Source organism: Struthio camelus, chromosome 4 (assembly GCF_040807025.1).
Source record: "Struthio camelus isolate bStrCam1 chromosome 4, bStrCam1.hap1, whole genome shotgun sequence".
Taxonomy (NCBI): Eukaryota; Metazoa; Chordata; class Aves; order Struthioniformes; family Struthionidae; genus Struthio; species Struthio camelus.
Window position 1 is genome coordinate 32559591 of NC_090945.1, and position 19258 is coordinate 32578848.

Consider the following 19258-nt stretch of genomic DNA (forward strand, 5'->3'; position numbering starts at 1 on the left):
TGCGGGCAGCCGTTTGTTTGTGCGCGGGGCGGCGGTTAACGGCTCTGGGCGCGCGCGCGCGCGCACGCGGACGGGAGGAGGGCGGCGCGGCGCGGCGCGGCGCGAGGGCGGCACCGTCGCCCAGCGCGTCCGGCCGGGCGCCCGGAGAGGGCGGGCGGATAGGGCGCGATGATGGCAGCGGCGGCCGACCTGGAGTCCTCGCTGGAGCTGAGCTTCACGGGCAGCGGCGGCGCGCCCGGCGGGCTGCCCCCCGCGCGCTCCCGCATCTTCAAGATCATCGTCATCGGGGACTCCAACGTGGGCAAGACGTGCCTCACCTACCGCTTCTGCGCCGGCCGCTTCCCGCAGCGCACCGAGGCCACCATCGGCGTGGACTTCCGCGAGCGCGCCGTCACCATCGACGGCGAGCGCATCAAGGTACCGGCGGCGCGCCGGGCCCGGCCCCTCGGCCCGCCGCTACCTCCGGGGGAGGATTGGGGCGGGGGGGCCCTCTCTGCTCGGCCCTGCGCACCGCGGGCAGGACCGCTGCCGGCGAGCTCTGCCCGCCGCGGCCTAGCGCTGCGCCCTGTCCCTCCTGCGGGCCGCCCGCCGCCCAGGCGTACCGCTTTAGCTGGGCCCGGCCGCGGCGGTCGCCCCCGCTCCCTGCCCGCTGAAGGTGCTGCCCCCCGCCTGCCGGGCCCCGGCCCGGCTGCTGTCCCGGGGGCAGGAGCGGGAGGGAGAGCCCTGCTGGGCATCACTGTAGAGAGCAGCGGGGACACCCTGAGAAGCCCCGGGGGAGGGTGGCCTGGATGCTGACAGATTGCAGGTTGGGGCTGTCAGCCCCTGGACAGCTTCCCTCTGCACGCACTGCCACAGGCAGCTGATGGAGCTGTGTGCCGTTGGCACGTGGATTGAATATCCCAGTGTTCATCGCTGCCCTGACGCTCGCAGGTCTAGTGCTGCATTTCAGGGTTTGTAGACCCATATGTCGCACCTTCGTACCCCAGAAGTTCATTGCAGTTGTGTCACTTGGGCAGTAGATTCTGTTTTGGCTTTAGTGACTCTGCAACTTTGTTTAAATTTTGCCTTGCCTGTAGTGGAATTGGAAATACTCTGTAGATGTTTACCACGATGAAAGTTTTTTCCTGTTAGGCAAAGCCTTTCCTCAGCCTTTGGCCAGTGTTAGTCAATAGCTGCTATTTAAAATATTCTCTTGGGCTTTTAGGTACATCTCTTACTTGCTGATATTTTAGTATTTGCTTCAGCTACTGCCTCAGCAGATTGTTGGCTCCCAGAAATTCTGCTTCTATGTTTATCAGGAATCACACTTAATTGGCCTAACCTTCAAGTTGATGAAGTTATGCAGATGGCTGTTCTGAGGCATTTTGCTCTTATGGTGTTAAAAAGAGTTATTATAGTGATTATCTGAAATATTTTTAAAGGGAAGCTACATGGGTCACACAGAAATAAAAAATCAAAGGCAGCTTCAAGGAAAGGGGGGGGGTGGAAGAAAAAGACCAAATTTATGTATGGGATGGAATCAGTTTCAAAATTCAGAATTTTTTATGCAGAAGTGTAGTGGAACTAGTGAAAATAACAAATTGCATCCCGTTAAGAAATAGAAAAGTGTTCAGGAATGAACTGTTGTGTCTGTGATAGTGAAGTTTGGCAGCTTTTTTTTTTTTCTTTCGTTCTATTTAGAGAGCTACATGTTAGAGTAAGGTGGTATAGAACTGGAGAGTAGTAAATTGGATTCCTAACCCACATTTGACCTTTTTTTTTTTTTTTAACTCTGGTAATAAGTTGAGGTAAAGCTTATTTTACAAAACTAAATTCAGTGAAAAAATAGATGTGAGGAAAAAGATGTGCTTTTTGCCTTTAAAGGCAAATTTAAAGGCACTGTAAAGCAAATTTAAAAAAAAATATGAAATATGCCTAGTTTGCCTGGTAGATATATAAACACTAGTGATGGTCCTAATATTCACTTGCAGATTAAACCTAGTTGCTTATAAATGCAGTTTATTTAGAAGCAATAATGTGATTAAAAACCCCAAACTTTTCCCCTTCTACTTCCATGTTACAGTTGGTTTCTAGGAACTGAGTTTAATAGATGCTTATAAAAGGGAAAAACGATAGTCTTGGAATTGTACTTTTGAATACATTATCATCAAGCTTTGAAATTACAGCTGACAGTCATATAGCTGAAAGTTGTAATCTACCCTTGCTTATTTAGTGATTAAAGAAGTTGTGGAAGACTTCAGAGTCTTTTTGCCTTTCTTTTGGATTTTTTTCACCCCCTATCCTTCTTCATAACTAAAAAGGAAAACTAGTAAGAGTCTTTCTGTTTATTCATTCCCTTTCTAAAACCAGTAGCACTTTGCCTGGTAGCTGAGATTCTGTACTCTCAGGTCTGTTGCTATCCATAACTGCAGAGAGAACCTCACGAGGATCATCTGCTTGTCAGTACCATCTTATTGACTGGCTTTTCCACTGTCTCCGGATTATGCCTGCCTTTTGCTAAAAAAAAAAAAAAGTTAAGAAGAATCTAGCCTGGTCCACAGTTCTGAGATGCTTCACATAGGTGCCATTATGTTATGTGTGCTGTGGTAGGTAGTAGGTTTTGCTGTGTTCTAGAGAATGTTACCTGTTGAATATGCTGGGTTTGGTGAGAGAGATGGAGAACTGAAGGAGACTCTTTTGCACATCTTATGTTGCAGGAAGTTCTGTTTCAACTTTAAAAGGAAATAAAGTTTCTTAACATTATAGCCAGGGCTTTAGCTGTTAGGGAGATGCTACGTGCCATCACACTATGTACCGACTTTTTTTTTTTTTTTGCCACCTCCTCTCACTCATCTTTACCTTGTTTGTAGCATCTCTCTGGCGATGCCTGTCGAACGAGGAAAGAGAGAAGTTGTCATGAACTGAATTACTCATCTTCTGCTGTTCTTGCTGTGCCCTGAAGGGCCTCCTGAGTAGAGGAATTTTCTTCTTGCTTTGCAAGAGAGCATTAATTAGTGTCTTCTCATTCTCTCTTATCCCTTCCCCCAGCCAGCTGGATGGTCATTCTTGTGCTGCTCCAATACAGAGCATTTCCCTTGCAGCTGGAAAAACGCTGTGTCATTGGCATTAACACAGACACAATTCTTCTCGACGGGGGTCTCCCACACAGGAATTTTTATAATTCTAAGACATAGGGACAAGTGTATTCCTTTGTACAGTAGGCTAACAGCCTCATCTGAAACGCTAGTGATTAGATGTGATGAATAGATGGAAGTTGTCAACACATGAGTGTTTTACGTTCTAACTTTTACTCTTCCTAAACTGATGTAAAATCGAAGAAAACGATGATGTCATTCCTTTCTGACCTACATTAAAAGAGCAAAGGCTGCAAGTGAAATACAAAGGAGAAAGTCCTACCGGCATATTCTGCACTTCGGAACACTTCAAGTTTGGTTGTTTTTTTTTTTTTTGCATCTAATAAAAGTAAGCATACTTTACCGTTTGGCCTTTATTAAAGGCCAGTTATGTTTTTAGCAGCATGTTATAAACCATGCGTTCTGAGGGAGTCCTTGTTTAGAAAACAGCCTTTCTAGATGCACAAGAAGGAATCAGAAGGTGGGAGGTGATAGTTGATGTATTTAAATACTGTTTATCTTTCCTAGGAAATGTGATGACTGATTCTGTCCTCAGTTTTATTAGCTGAATATACTGTTAAGCCAGACTTTTAAAATGCACGTTTTAAAGGACTGTTGTCTGTATCACATTTGAAATAAAAATGTGCTCCTGTGATGGATGGTGTTTGAACAATAGGTAAGCAGTGATCTTCATGTTAATTCATCAGTGCACATGTATTAAAGTGATCATTGTCAATGTTAGTTTTTCAATAGGGCAAATAATCTTTTTTGCCAGGTAGATTTCTTGGCCAGAAATGGAATGGTCTGCTGAAGTTTGTCTGGTAACAGGAGAAAAGAAACTTCCAAAGTATGAAACTTTCAGTGCTGGAGAAAGATTTCCCTCTCCATGCAGTTTATGATTTCATGCTAGTGATACTAAAATTTTTAGTTTGAGATAATATAGTCAAATTTGAAAGCCACATGTAAACAAAATTTAGGAGGAACTAGTTTAAGTTTAACTTGGAAGCTATGTAAAGCTTTCATTTCATTTCCTAGTTTCTGACCAAACTTGGCAATAACCCTTGTGGATCTCTACTTGACTGAACCCTGACTGATTTCTGCTCTCTCTGAGTGAGTTGGAGAGAGAAACGTGTGCTCAGATACTACAGCTGTCTATGCACATGACCTCCCTCTTTAAATTAGATTTGATACAACATTTCACAAGATTATATACTCCTTAGTTACATGCTGACTGAGCATAAAGGTTACCTGTCTATGCTGCTTTATTCTCTTTTTAATTTGTTATAGTCCAAATTAATGAAAGTCCTCCAGAAGTCTCTTGGCTTTCTGATGTTTTATAAGCACGTAGAACTAAGTGCGTCTCTTGGGTAGGTGAATGAATCTCGCCCAAACTTAAGTGTCTATATTTAGGCTAGGTATCTGGGCTCCCTTTACAAACCATGGAGCTGCAGTCAATTGTGTTTAGAGTACAATACAATTGGCAAAAAGCAGATATTTGCTCTAAAATGAGATGGATTGCAATAGACTAATTTTCTTCCGTCGGAGGCTAGTTTTCTTCAGAGGCTAGGGTGACTTGCTCAGATACCAAAACTGCTTTGTAAGCATCCAGTCATTCGGATAAACCCCAGCAATTGACCGCTTATATGGTGGTCATGCTACCAGATAATTCTTTTGGTAAGTGACAAAGCTCCATCAAAAGCCATTTTTTCTCCCTCTATTTCAATTGGAAGGCTGTTCCATAACTTCACCAATTCAATGATTAGGGACCTTTTTTAAATTTCTCATGTACATCTGTTGTGGCTAGTTGATACATCTCTTTTTGTAGCACAAACATCGTCCTTCAGCTTAATAGCTCTATATAGAGAGATGAGAGTTCTAATTCCTCCTGTCTGTTTTGCTACACTAATTTTTTGACTTTTTAAATTTGTACTCTCTCCTGTCTCATTTCCCTAAAAGTGTTCAATAGAAGAGTAGACTGCTCTGCAGGAAATTTTTTAGGACTATTGACAGTTTTAAAGATCTTTAAGATTATTGGAAATAGTCTTACTTTTCTCAGTAGTTTTATTGACCTTCGTAGAGCAGTACCTGGATCTTTGTGTGTCTGTAGAGCAGAAGTTGCAAACAGCTGGAATAGACTATATAGTCCAAGCTATTCTAATGTTTGCATGTAAATTCTCTGTTCCCTTGATCAAAACAGCAAATGCCAATTCCACCTATTACAATTAGAATTTTTCTTGGGTATGGGTGACCAAAGATGGACATTTTTATTAATGAAAAAGTCGCATCATCCTGAAGCATCACTTGCTTTTTTCCTTTGCCCTATCCTTTACTTATTTCAAACTGATGAGTCCCCCACTTACAGGAAAAGTATTTTTAATTAATCCCAGTTCTCAACACCCTGCATCTGGCCCTATTCAATTTTGTCCTCTTTCTACTGTGGCAGCTATTAGATGATATTCTAGTCCTCTCCGTCAGTGATGTATCCTAGCTTCTTGCCATCGGCAAATTTCCCTTGCGCATGTTTCTTCTTTTATCTCGAAGTCACTGGTAAATATGCTAAACAAGATAACTTAATCAAGACACTGGTAATTTAGAAATCAGATATAGTGAAACATTTGGATGAAAGGACTGCAGAACTGTGGTCGTGGGAGAAAAGTCTTCATCAAGAGAAAATACTAGCTGTAGAATAGATTGTGGAATAGATTTAATTTTAAATTTACCTTCATGATTTACAAAACATTTAATGCTTCTTTAACTCTGTGTCTGAAGAAAAACTCTCTCCTCTCTCTCCCAGGGAGGAAATATTTCTTTCTAAGAGTTCCTGCTCAAAAGTTAAAAGCCAAAGTATTGATCAAAGTGATTCAACAGTCAGGGATCAACTGTACAGAACAGAGAGGAAGTTAGGATTCAGCTTTGACATAAGAAATCAAACACGTTAACATTCAGTGTTAACATGCTAAGGTGTCTATGGCACAACCATGTGCTCATTTATTTGTTAGTGTATACAGTTAATCTGGCATTGTGGGTGAATTGGCTCTGACTACTGAATATTGCAGTCACACGCTTCCTGAAAAGCTAATTTCTTAAAATATTCAATAACTGCATGATTTTGTAGCATACCCTACACATCTGAGAACTCCAAGGTTTCATTCTGTCAGTGTGATTGATACATACAACGTTTTTGTTAGTACTCTGGTCTTTACATCTGCTTGCGCTTCAAAGTAGCTTCATCTGGACCTGAGATGTTTGAAAGTTTTACAGATTGTTTCATTGTTTTTGTCTGTTTACTATATGGCTTTATTATTGACTACATAGGCTTAAAACAAATACTGACATTTCAGTTTATTTAGGACAAAACGATATATACCTGGAAAGATCAATATTACCTTAAACTAATGTAAGGTTTATGTTTTTTTTATTTCTTCTATGGCCGCTCATACTTTTGTACCACAAAGCACAGTATTGTCCTAGCTTAATCGTTAAAGAAGTTTAAGATAGCGGTTCATAGAAAGGAGAGTTTGATTCCAATAGACATACTGCAGATATAGATTTTTGTCCTTTTTTTGTTTTATTTTTTGTTCATGTGTGTTTTGATTTCTTCTTACCCTTACAGAGTCTACCACAACTGGCAATTAACTTGATGCTAAGAACAAAACCTTGGGGAAGATAGTGTTATTTGTGGCAACAGAAATTCATGTCAGCTAAGAGCAGTGCTAAGAAATGCATGTTGCTGTCTCCTCAAATAAAAACTGTATTGGCCAGATTTCAATATTTGTTTATGTAAAATCTTAAAAATTATCTACTCCAGTAAACTTTCAGAAATTTGTTTTAGTGATTAAGTTGCATCATAATTTCTTCATAGCTTCAATTGTGAGCAGGTGGCTTAGAAAGCAAAACTTTATGAAATTGTTTATGGGAGAGCCACAGTTTTCTTCAGCACAGACTTTTCAGTATGATTAATTCAGAGGAGTGAATCTGTGTGACTGTGATGTTCCTAGCTACAGATGATTTACATCATTTTCTATCATGAATAAAAAAGCAGTTCTGCTTTTCTCTCTTGTTGTCTTTCCCTTTTCAGATTCAGCTATGGGATACAGCAGGCCAGGAGCGCTTCAGAAAGAGTATGGTGCAGCACTATTACAGGAATGTACATGCCGTTGTGTTTGTGTATGATATGACAAACATTGCCAGTTTTCACAGCCTGCCATCATGGATAGAGGAATGCAAACAGCACCTTCTTGCCAATGATATACCACGGATTCTTGTTGGAAATAAGTGTGATCTGAGAAGTGCTATTCAGGTACCTACGGACTTGGCCCAGAAGTTTGCTGATACTCACAGTATGCCACTATTTGAAACCTCTGCCAAAAACCCAAATGACAATGACCACGTGGAGGCCATATTTATGACACTTGCTCACAAGCTTAAAAGTCACAAGCCATTAATGCTTAGTCAACCCCCGGATCGCGATGAAATACGTATAAAGCCTGAACCAAAACCTGCCATGACCTGCTGGTGTTAAATCATGCTACTTATTCAACTGTCGCCTTGTCTGTTTGCATATGCTTCAAAGTTATGATCTTGGCAAAGTTCCAGGTTTTGGTAGCAGTTATAGCAAACCTCTTTGGCACTTTAATGTATTTTTTCTGGTGTAGATGTGCCCATCTAATTTTCTTGCACTTTGTAATGTACTTTCTGAATTACTGATTTTTCACTATGGATATACAGAAAAGTAAACTTTCAAGTGAAGTTTTGACAAAGCAGTTCTACTTGAGCTCTTGCTGCCTGAGATCATTTTTGTCACTTGTGGTAAGGTTATAAATAGTAAGCCTGTTGACTAATGTTTTCAATAGGTACTTCATTGGGATAATGTTGGAGGAAAAGTATTTTGGGACAGACGGATAACTTTTTTGGGGGGTCACTGATTAGGGTGGTTTTGAAGTCTGAAGAAGTATTTGATGAGTGCTAGCAAATTTCTAAGCAAGTACCTTTTATTAAAAAACAACAACAGCAACAACAACAGGGCTGTCAGACGAAGATTAGGCTGTCAGTATAAGTGCATACTGTGGGCTTTAATGCCCTGTCAAGCCACTGTAAACCTTGTCTATTTCTTCACAGCAATGATAAGAGAGTTGAAAAACTTATCCCTATTTCTGGATAGTTATTTGATACTTACAGCTTCATTAATTCTTCACAATTAGCATGTAAGACTAAACTATGCATTCCTTCTTATGGAAAGTACTGTAGCACAGGACTTGGGAAAAGTTGGGATTATAGCTGTCCCCAGTTCTTCTGACCTAACTAAAACTTGCATGTTCAGTGAGGCCTTACTTCTAAAGATGCTGTATTTGAGCTGAGCATCTGAGCATAAGGACAAATACTTAAATTAAAATTTGAGTGACATCGGCAAGAACATCCTGGTTTTCAAAGGTAAGGCTTTTAGAGAATGTTAGTCATGATGAATGTTTTCAAATATCTTGAAAAACACAGCTTTTTACAAATCAATTTGATTACGTTTTAAGGATGGAAATGCTTAGGAGAAAATGTTACTTCTGATGACCATTGTGACATACAAAGTTGTGCCTTAGTCATAGAAAACGTGAAGGCCACCATATATTAGTAGTCTGTGTTGTTCTGTGCCAGAACAACTGATTTGAAGGCTTCTGTTCCATGCAAAGGAGCTTGACTACAGACTTCCATAATTGAAGGTCAGTTTGCTTGCATAATGGTGAAACAGCACCTTCTACTTAAAGAATAGGGAATGTGAGAATTCTTTAACACACTTTTGAATAAAAAAAATCAAATCAATTATGAAATTTGGAGAAAATCTGTCCAGACAGATCATCTATTAAAGATTTTGGGCTAAAAACTGCTTCTATGATATTATGGATTTAAGTTGAGCATCCTGGCATTACCAGTGTAAGGTTTGGGTTTTTTTTTTTTGTATTTTTAATCCGAAGAGAAAAACTGCTTTTTTAGATTCATCTGCCTCTGGATTCTCTTAATTGCAACTGTTGTACTTCAGTTCTGTTGTTTGAAGGTCAACTTTTGTAATGAAAATGATGCTAGGTTGCACATAATTATATAAAACAAAAGGAAATGTAAGCCATAGAATTTAATTTGATCTGTGGCTTCATTCATATGCCATGATGAAACAGTATTTTGTGACTTACGTTTCAAAGGAATTGAAACAAAAATGGGGATTTTTGGTTTATCATCTGTAGTGTGTGATGCTGACTGGAAACTAAATGTAGGGGCAGATTCAGAAGCTGCCATCCTAGAGATTATATTAGAATAATGAAATTATTATTGAAACAAAACAACTAATACTATTTAAACTATTAAAATTAGTACAATGTCATTCTATTGCAAGTTATACTGATACAAGGAAAAATGCATTGATTTTTCTCTAGATTTAGAAAGAGCATTCAATTTGGCCTGATATAATTAGGATATTTAAAATTTTCTGAACAAAAAACACTAGACTTTTTTTTCTATATAAAGCTGCTATAACTGCAACAGTAATTTTCTTTATGCAACATTTGTAAAAGGGAACTTTTTTCATCCACTCTGAACATTAAATTACTAAAATCTGGTTTACAGTCCTTTCATGAACAATCAGCTTTTTAACACTAGTGTCCTTAATGGTTTTTTTTTTTTTTAGAAAATAATAGATCTTAAATTTATTTGTATAGTATTACAAATAAACATGGTTTACAGTCCTCTTGGACAATTTGTTTTTCACTCATGTCCTTAATCCTTATTTTCAAAAGGATCCATCTTAAGTATTTGTATAATATTAAATATTTCAGCAAACTTTCTAATCCTTTTTTATTATTTTTTAAAATAAGAAAGCAGAAATGAAGAATTCCAAAGTCAGTCAGTGAGGTTGGGGGATGAGGTAAGGAAATTATGTAGACACAATATTAATGCTAAATTTGACATCAAATATCTGTAAATCTGTTAAGTTTTATTTGAATTATCCACAACTTGTAAATAAGAGCCCTTGTGTCATTAAAATTGTGTGGAAACAATGTTTAAGTATGTAATCTTGTCTTCAGCACAAAGCATGCTTGATGGTTCTCCCATAAACATAACGTGGTCATTAATTCGGAATCTGATATGCTTCCTGGCTCCCAGTAGTAATGTTCTACCCACAAAATTGATGTCAAAAGTACTGAATACTTTGTATATGTATTTTCACCTTACCAAATTGTAAAATTGGGCTATTTTATATGTGAAGGGGGGGGAGGGGTTACAATCCCAGAAACCTAATAAACTGGCTTTGCCACAAACTATCGTCATTTGTTTTCAGTAATTATACTAGGAATTACGACATCATTTCTTGGTAAAATCCATAATAAATTACAGTAAAAAAGGAATTAAAAAACAGCCTGTAGATTTGCCTAGGTAGCAGTTTTATGAAAGACCATCACAATGCTTGGATTACTTTCAGTGCTTTTTTGCGGTGAAGCTCTGTTATTCTGGAGCATCTGAAGTGCCCACCTGATGTTTCAAAGCATCTTTCAGAGAAGTCTTCTCCATTACTCTTCTCCTAGTCTTACCGCATGTCCAGAAAAGCTCTTAACTTCACATACACCTGTGAAAGCTTTGTTATCTCAAAAGGTGGTCTTACAGTTTGCGCACATGCACCCCCAGCAAAAAGTCAGTTCTGGCTGATGTTAAGCTATTTTTTTGGTAAATGTCATACCTTTTCCCCTGAAAGGAATTCTGAAATTGTTTGTGTTATCACATACTATTTTATGACTGTCATATTATGTTCTTCTAATTCCACACTTAATAATGTATATTAAAAAAAGCTAAATGCCTTTTAGAGATGTTTTGCATCTTTAAAGATGATTTGCAGTCATCACTGATTACACAAGCTTTTAATTCTACTGAATGATTAAAAAAAATGTATTTAGTGAATGCATATGCCTCATGTTTTTGGACTCTTGGGTGATGAATGAAGGCCTTCATAGACTACCCACTAATGGGGTGGTGCAGTTGAAATCCCTCTCTTAAGCCTTACTTGCAAGGCCAGTGTGAATCTGTTTCATTAAATTACTTAGGAAGGAAGCTACTTCCTTCCTAGGAAGGCAAGAGGCTGACATACATACAAACTCGAAATGTATATTAGTGTACACTCATATACTTGCTCTGTCTGTGTTAGGGTTCTCCGGTCCCTTTTAATTTCAGCATGATGCTATAGGTAAGAAGTAGCAAGATAAGTGTGCAGGGTATATTAATGTGTACTGCAATGTCTCTCAAACAGAAAAAAGTGCTGTACCAGGAAAAGGGTCTGAAGTAGGTTGTCATCAAAGAATTTGTAAAGATATGTAGCTCCACCTTTGTCATTTTTCCAGCTTTATAAAGCAATAATTTTAAAAGACAGCTTTCCACACGTGGTGAGAAAAGATGAAACTGATGTCTTTAACCTTAATTTATCTCCAACTATTGGCTTCGTGCTCTAAACATTAGTTAGTAAGCTCTGATTTTGATCAAAGGGAGTAACTTGGAAGTCCATGCAAGAATTAGTGTGGGCAGCCCTGCCTGCCTCCTAATTCCACTGTGACTGTTCGCACCCTCATCTGTGACTTAAAGCGGTTTTGCCATATGGAATCGGCAAGCCCATACAGCAGGAGAGACATCAGTAACCGTTTTACCTCAAACGTAAAGACAAAACTGGTAAGTATAACACACCTCTATGGCTTTCATTAGCCTTGAACCAAAAGTTGCTGTTACTTGCTAGGTTTGTGATCGTGGGTTTGGATGGCAGCTACCGCATTTTGAAGCTGGTCGTAGACAGTTGTTACCCGTTTCATCCATCACGGTATGAATTAGCACAATTGTCACTTTTAATAGTAACCTTGCGCTCAAATTTTCACTAACTGGTCCTCTACTGACTCTCTGTTTTTACAGCTTCACTATAAGTCGTGTTCCTTGCCCGTTTTTGGTGGATATTTTCAGTTCCATTGGCATACATAACTAACAGTCTCTTTCATCAGCGTGCTGCTTTCAAAGCAAGTGACCTATTTTTCAAATATCTTAACTCCCATAGGAAAAGTAGAGCCACATATTATTTTACAGTAATGTTATTTTTTAAATGGCAGTGTGATTTTTGTATGAAAATCAGATGCTGTGCACCCAAAGTCAACAAAAATCAGACATAATCTTAAATCGTATCTTGTGGATAGCAATTAGCATTATTACAGAAAAAAGTAAACTGCTAGGTCTGTTTCTTAGTTGCACTGAAGCGTTATAAAGAGACTTACTTATAAGAAAGAGCAAGTCCCGAAGTCTTATTTCTTCATAATGCACGTCACAAAAAAAAAAATGCTGTTTTGGAATAGTTGTTTAGTTTGTTTGTTTGTTTTTTGTTGGGGAGGAAAAGGGTTTGCCCTGCAAGTCCAGATGAGGACACATACAGCTGACCGGAAGCATCGGCGAGGCCTGTGATGCAACACTGCTAGGGAAAGTAATCGCTGCTGGTTTCCAGGGATCGCTTGGGCTTCACTGAGCCATAACCCACCCCCCCTCCCCCCCCCAAGCTGCAAAATCGAAGGGGCTGACAATATGTTGAAGAACATACTAAAAGCAGCTCCTTGTAGTTTAGGAAGATGTTTCCAGAACCTGAAGAAAGGCAGGTAAAAGCTGCCAGTGCAGCAGGGATGATGACTAAAGTACATACTCCTGTTCAGTGCCAGTATTATTTAAATGAATTATTTTTCTGCCTTTGTTGAATCACCACCTTTTGAATGATAGAAACTTATCTAATAATGTAAAAGGAAGTTTCCTTTTAATAAATGACTATTTAAGAGACTCATAACCCTCTGCCCTTTCACTCTCCTGCTCTTCTCACACTTAACAAACAGCACAAAACTGATGTAACCTGACCGCGGCTGAGGGACTCTTGCAGCGCAGGCATGCAGCAGTCTGGAGGAGCTGTTGTGAGGATTGCGACTACCTGAGGGACGTAAGTACGACTAGGAGCTTGGCAGCAAGGATGGCAAATACAGGCTTTGTGTAAGTAGTCGCAGTAATACAACGTGCTCTTTGACCGCCTCTTGACACTGGTACAGAAATTCCAGGTGTGGGCTGTTCGAAAAGAGGCGTTCTCCCCCTAGTTAAAACAGCTCTGTGGTGCCTCCAGCAATGGCAGCTGCAGCAGTCCAACCTGCTAATAGCAGAAAGGGCCCTCAGCACTCGGGTAACTGAAATTTCCAGCTGAGCTGTCCTACAGCCTTCTTCCCCCATCTCCAACACACACACACACACACACACACACACACGCACACGCACACGCACACGCACACACACACACACTTTCTCTCTCTCTCTCTCTCTCTCTCTCTTTTTTGGTTTGGTTAGAGGTGAGTAGCAGAACTTGCACCTGCCTTTACAATTGGCTGTATGAGAGCTTACATTACCATCATCAGCCGTTCAAAAGAATTGATCTGTTCTCTTCTCCTAAAATAATTATGATAAAATTTGCTTTGAAATACATGTTTGTTTTTTTAAAGAACTTTGTTTAGCTTTGTGTTTCCTTGCCTATTTTGAAACCTGTAGAGTGTACTTGGAGCTCATGTTCTGTTTTCCATTAAGTGCTGATAGAGACTGGAAACAAATTTTGCTTACAAATTTAAAAAAAGAAGAAAAAAAAAATCTCAGGTAGTGACTTGATTATAGTGGGAGGAACAACTATATTTGACACCACTGAAGAGCTCAAGTGGTCTCTCTTCTTCTGTCTGCCCATCGTGACCCATCTTCCTGCACAGCCTCTTCACTTCAGGTCCTTGTCCAAAACAAGTAGCTCTTTTTATAGCACTGCGAATAGCTTACAGTGCCATCTAAAAAAAGTAGGTCTGTTTTTGTGTTTGAGTGTAAAAGCAGTACAATAGCTGTCAATTCTCTATTTTGGAAGATTAAGGGTTGGTGTATATCTTTTTTTTATTCAATACTAATAGTTCCAGTTGGAAGTATATGGACTGCTGGGTTTAAAAAAGGATAAGCATTGTCTTTGTAACAAGGGTCTCTTAATAGATTTTCAATGTTTCAGACAGCTTCAAAACCCTGGGGGGAAAAGTGAGGAATGTTGCATATACATATATATATATATACCCACAAATATGCAAAATGCAATTAGAAAACCAGGATAATGATTTGGAGCCCACAGATCCTGTGTGAGAATATCCTTTTTTTTTTTTTTTTTAACACACAGGAGCTTGCTTGCGCACACATGTGCACTCACACACACACGCGCGCGTGTGCGAACACACACACACACGTGTGCATTTAAAAAAAAATATAAGGGAAGAGAGAACTAGTGTGAATGTGGGTGTACAAAAACAAAGGTCATAAGACAGTGATCTTAGCTCCCGACTTCCTTGTTTCTTTACTATTTGCATAGCCACTTTGAGAAGGTCACAGGCCGAAAATAGGCCCTGTTGCGAGGTAATAAGCTAAACTCCATCTTAATGAATATTTTTGTAATTTACTTATAAAGAAATCATATTGCGCAGCTAAACCATCCATAGCAAAGCAGAGGCCATGGCTGTAGCACATATTTATCTCCTGGGGGCAAGTAGCCTATCTGGGTCAAGTCTGTCATTTTTAGAGCAAGCCTGTGGAGCTGGAGATGCTTTTGGTCACCTCACCCTCCTTGCCCCAACTGTTTTTTACCATACAGTGTTGCCGCGCTGCCTGCCGAATGCTTTGTAAACGCCATCTTCAGTCTTCAGCAAGGGGGGGGGGGGGGGGGGAAATGCTAGGGCTGCTGAAAGAAGCTGACAGATAACAAAGGCAAACAAAAGTATGTGTTCTTTCCGGCACCACAGTTACGCTGAAAGTCCTTGCTGGTTGTTGGGCCTTGGAAACAGCTATGTGGGGTTAAAAAAAAACCTGTCATGTTAATGGAGGAGAAATTTATTGTACGTGAGTCAATGGGGGTTGGGAGAGGGCTCCGAGCTACAAAGAGTTGGAGGTGGAGGAAGGGTGTGCTGTGCTTGCCCGGCGCTAAGCCAGGCGGGCAGGCGAGCAGCCCCCTCCTGCCTCGCGCACGGTGGGTGCCTCCCGCTGCCGGCACAGGCGGGCTCGTGCTCCGGGGCTGGGGCTCCAAGGCAGAGGGCTAGTGTGACTTTCTTAGCTGCTCTTATGTAAAAGCCTGGTCACCGCACATAGGGAAATACAGACTGCTCAGGAACATGCAGGGCGTTGCTGTGGCTTGTCTTCTGTTTTTTTCTTCTTTCTTTCTTTCTGAAGGCCTCAATCCCTGGTTGCTTTGTTTAGGCCAGGAAGGGCACACGATGAAAAAAAGGTTAAACTTACTCTGAAATACATGCAACAGCTTTGCCATTTACTGCACACTATTTTTAACCCATTCGTAAATCGGAGGCAGTGAAGGGCTCCTGCCTTCAGCAACTGAAGATTCAGCTGCAGAGAGGGAAAAAAAACACTTGCTAACTGGGGAGTGTGTGCATGTGCGCGCGTGTGCGTGTGTGTTCAGTTCCTGTTTATGATTATTCATATTATGAAGTCCCAACTTCAGTGCCGTGCGAGTCACCGTGATGCTGCAGTCCACAGGCACAATGTTGGCAACGGGTGCCGTTGGCGCATAAGTCTTGCGATAGTTGTGCTTTTTCTTAAAAGGCAGCAGCATCTGAAGCCAAGCAGCGCATTTCAAAAATGCCAGCTTTCAGTAAATATGTATATAGGTATGTGTACGAAAAAGGAAGCCAAGAAACTGTAAACGTGTATGCACATATATTCCCTCGGCACCATAAACCTCTTGGCGCCTTCCCTTGGCGTGGCAGTGCAGGGTGGCCGGCGAGGCAGCGGCAGGGCGGCCGCGGGAGCCCCCGGGCCCCCGACGAGCCGCACCTGGGAGGGCGGCCGCAGTTTACAGAACTCAGAAGATGTAACATAAAAAAGAAACGTAAGTTTGTTTTTTTTTTTTTAAACATTAAAGCAACATATACATGAGCAAGCATAGGTCGATTAAAGTAAACCTGCATGTTTCTCATAGTACCTACAGTGTAACTGCAAAAGAAAACATTGTTGCAGCAGCTCATAAAAGTACTAAACAAAGTGCAAGTGAAACTGTATGGTTTATTGGTATATGGTGGTGTTTTAATTAGACTGACCTGAAGACGTGCAGGGCAAAGCAATTGATTTCTTTACAGAAAACCTACTGAGGAAGAGTAGGAAATGCCATTTGCTTTGATAGGCTTTCCCTCCTCAAATAAAAGTTAAACCTAAGTACTAACCCCTACACTTATATGCTGATAGTCTTGAAGAAGAAATCACTACAATAATTTATGCACTCGGAGTCCAAAAGCGTATGCTGTACTCTGAATATATTAGCTGGATTTTTCTGTCTACTATAAAGAAGAAAATAAAACCTTCCTCCTTTGAAGTGCAGGCCACTACCTCTGTTGGTTTACAGAACATATCTCTATTTTGATCAGTGTCGCTCTTGTGCTTTCCTGACTCTTTCAAGGCTCCCTCCCTTCTGCAGTCCTTTTCACCTAGCAGCTGTCATTAATTTTGACTGTATTGCAGGTTACGGGAGAAAGGAGGCAATCAGCCGAGGAGGTCCATGCAGGAAACTGCCGTAACAGAGCCACTGAGACCAAGGAAAGGCTTTGGTGAGAAACTCTTGATTTATTAAGACAGATAATTCTTCTGCTGTAAACTAGAACCTTTGCGTAGTAAGTGCCTTATATATTTTCTCTAATGAGCAGGAACTATTTATTTACACGTTTGCGTGTGTACTATGTGTGTTGGCACATCAAATATCATAGGCCAGTTCATCTACCTGCACTGAATTTTCACTTAAAAAGCTAAGTAAGTCCTTCATGCTAGAGCTGACAGGTATACGGGTCTCACAGAGCTGTGATTTTTTCCCCGTCCCCCGCCCCCCCCCCCCCCCCCCGGCATCTTGCTGCATTTTGCTAGCAAAGGGAACCAGCTTTGTGTCTGGCAAAGCTGACTTTCCCCCCCTGCCCCAACCCCGAATCCCAGCAACTATCACACCAAGCTCAGCAGCAAGAGGAAGCAGAGCACCAGCCGCATGGCTGGAGCTCGCAAACCCACCTGAGGCGCAAGGAGCTGCAAGGCTGAACCGGCACACTGAGAGCAAACGGTGTCCAGGGCATGCCAGGGCAGTGGGACACCCTATTAATAAACGAGGAGCAAAGTAAATCATTGCTATTGTAGGAGAGTCCTATGTCAGCACTGGGTTACAAGATTGGACGTGAATTTACAATGAAAAAAAAAACAAACAAGCATGCTGTCAAAAGAAAACCAACAAAACAAAAAAAATTCACCCCAGAACTTGTTTCTTACCCTCGGTGTTATGAAGACCCCTTTCTCCTGCCCTCACATGCTGGCGGAGGAAATGGGTTGAGCAAATACTTTGGCATTAGTTGAATGTTAACTCACAGAAACAGAGTCCCTGATTAGCCACCTGATTATACCTCTTTATCATTAACTATGGCGTGCATTGACTATGGTGCACTAATGGGGGTGGGGGTGGGTCTGGCATCCTTTGGTTTACAGTCCGGGGATTCTCCACACTTACTCTGTGTGTCAGTGAGTGAGGTAACGTTTTACTAAGATTACCCAAAATAATAAAACATTTTTGAACTTAAATGACTTATTTTTTACTAATACAAGCACTGCTAACAGAAGACGAGCATGGAATGCTTGGTCTCCACGTAGTTTTGATTTACAGGACCGCATAACAAGAGTACATAGCTCAGTACACAGGCGAGATGCTCGTGACCAGCCTACAGGCTGCCCAGGTTAGGCAGGCAGAGAAACAGTATTCTAATATGTCCCAGAAAAAAGCCAGATAATAAAATGTTTGGCCTCGAGGAGATTGGAGGTACATTTGCATGTGTCATTCCCCTTCAAAATTCTGAGGTATTTGCACTTCTTAGTGGTGGAAACATACGGTGCTTGTGAGTGAGCTGCACAGAGCTCTGTGTGCACAGAGCTTTTTGGTGCAGAACGAGCTGTGGACCTGGGTATAACTTGGGCACTTCCCCCTCCCCTCCCCAACCTGGGCTTCGCTCACATTACTCAGCAAGCATTGTGTTAAGGTGTATCAGCTGTTACAATTGCCTTTTGATACACACCTGTAATATATCAATCCCTGTCTTCCCTCCCCTCCACACCCCTCCCCCAAAATGGGCCTTTGCCCAAGACAAAGGGAAATGTTTCAATGTGACTCTGGCTTTCCATGGTGGGCAGGAACAAGGAAGTTGGCTTGGTTACTAGGATCTTGCCACCAAAAAAAGGTCTGTGGGGAAAAAGTGAAGAAGGCATTGCTACTGGAGGTGTTATGCCTGTATGTGCTCATAATAAACAAAATTCATCTGACTTGCATCAGAGAAACCTGGGGGTGAGGCGAGATGTGAAACGTCTCTGGAGATGTTGCTGGGCTCTGAGAAAGAGCCATAACTAGCATGCAGAACAGACTACTAAATATAGTGCTGGCATCTGCAATCATGAATATATTTTCTGCAATGCTAACCGATTAGAGCGAGTGACATTAAATGGGTGTACAGGTTCCACCAATTTCAATGCTGCTGCTGTTTCTTTTGGTGGAAACTCTGCTTTGGTAGAAAGAATTGTTGAAACTGCCACTATTTAAGTGATCCTAGGTGCCTTCATGCTGGTATTGTGATAGCAATGTTGCAATTGCACCATTGGAAGGACTGCAAAGGCAGATTGGAAAGGCAATACAGACATCATCAAGGGTTTTATAGCTGCTGTTGAACAAATTACATACATTTTTACTTAGAAATAGCATAGACCATACTTCTCTTTTACATGCTGCTACTTCAGTATATACCATTAAGTGTATTTCGCAGTCAATGGAGTACGTTTGATGCTGCCAGAGGTCTGCTGGGCTTGTCGGGTAACTAAGCGCCTCTCATTTATAATAGTCTCCAAGCCTACCAAGGGGAACGAGCCGTGGCCTCGGCTCGTGCAGCAGAGCCCTCCCAGCACAATTTGCCTTGCATCAGCTTTGTTTGTATCCGTTGTACCGGTCAGGTGCTGATTTCATAACCGTGTTCGTAACTCCGCGTTTCGAGAGTTATCCCTCTGATTTGACGAACGTATTTCTGCGTTAGAGC

General features: G+C 41.2%; 1 protein-coding gene across 1 annotated transcript; it reads left to right on the forward strand.

Annotated features, from left to right (window-relative positions):
- Positions 1-81: 81 nt before the first annotated feature.
- RAB33B (RAB33B, member RAS oncogene family) lies at positions 82-10920 on the forward strand. The gene is made up of 2 exons (XM_068942090.1): positions 82-417; positions 7192-10920. Exons 1-2 carry the CDS (start codon positions 169-171, stop codon positions 7633-7635), a joined length of 693 nt encoding a protein of 230 aa, XP_068798191.1. The 5' UTR covers positions 82-168; the 3' UTR covers positions 7636-10920.
- The last annotated feature ends 8338 nt before the right edge of the window (positions 10921-19258 follow it).

Coding starts and splice junctions, on each gene's coding strand:
- RAB33B (XM_068942090.1), top strand. CDS start 169: ATGATGGCAGCGGCGGCCGACCTGGAGTCCTCGCTGGAGCTGAGCTTC. Junction 418..7,191: donor TCGACGGCGAGCGCATCAAG/GTACCGGCGGCG, acceptor TTCCCTTTTCAG/ATTCAGCTATGGGATACAGC.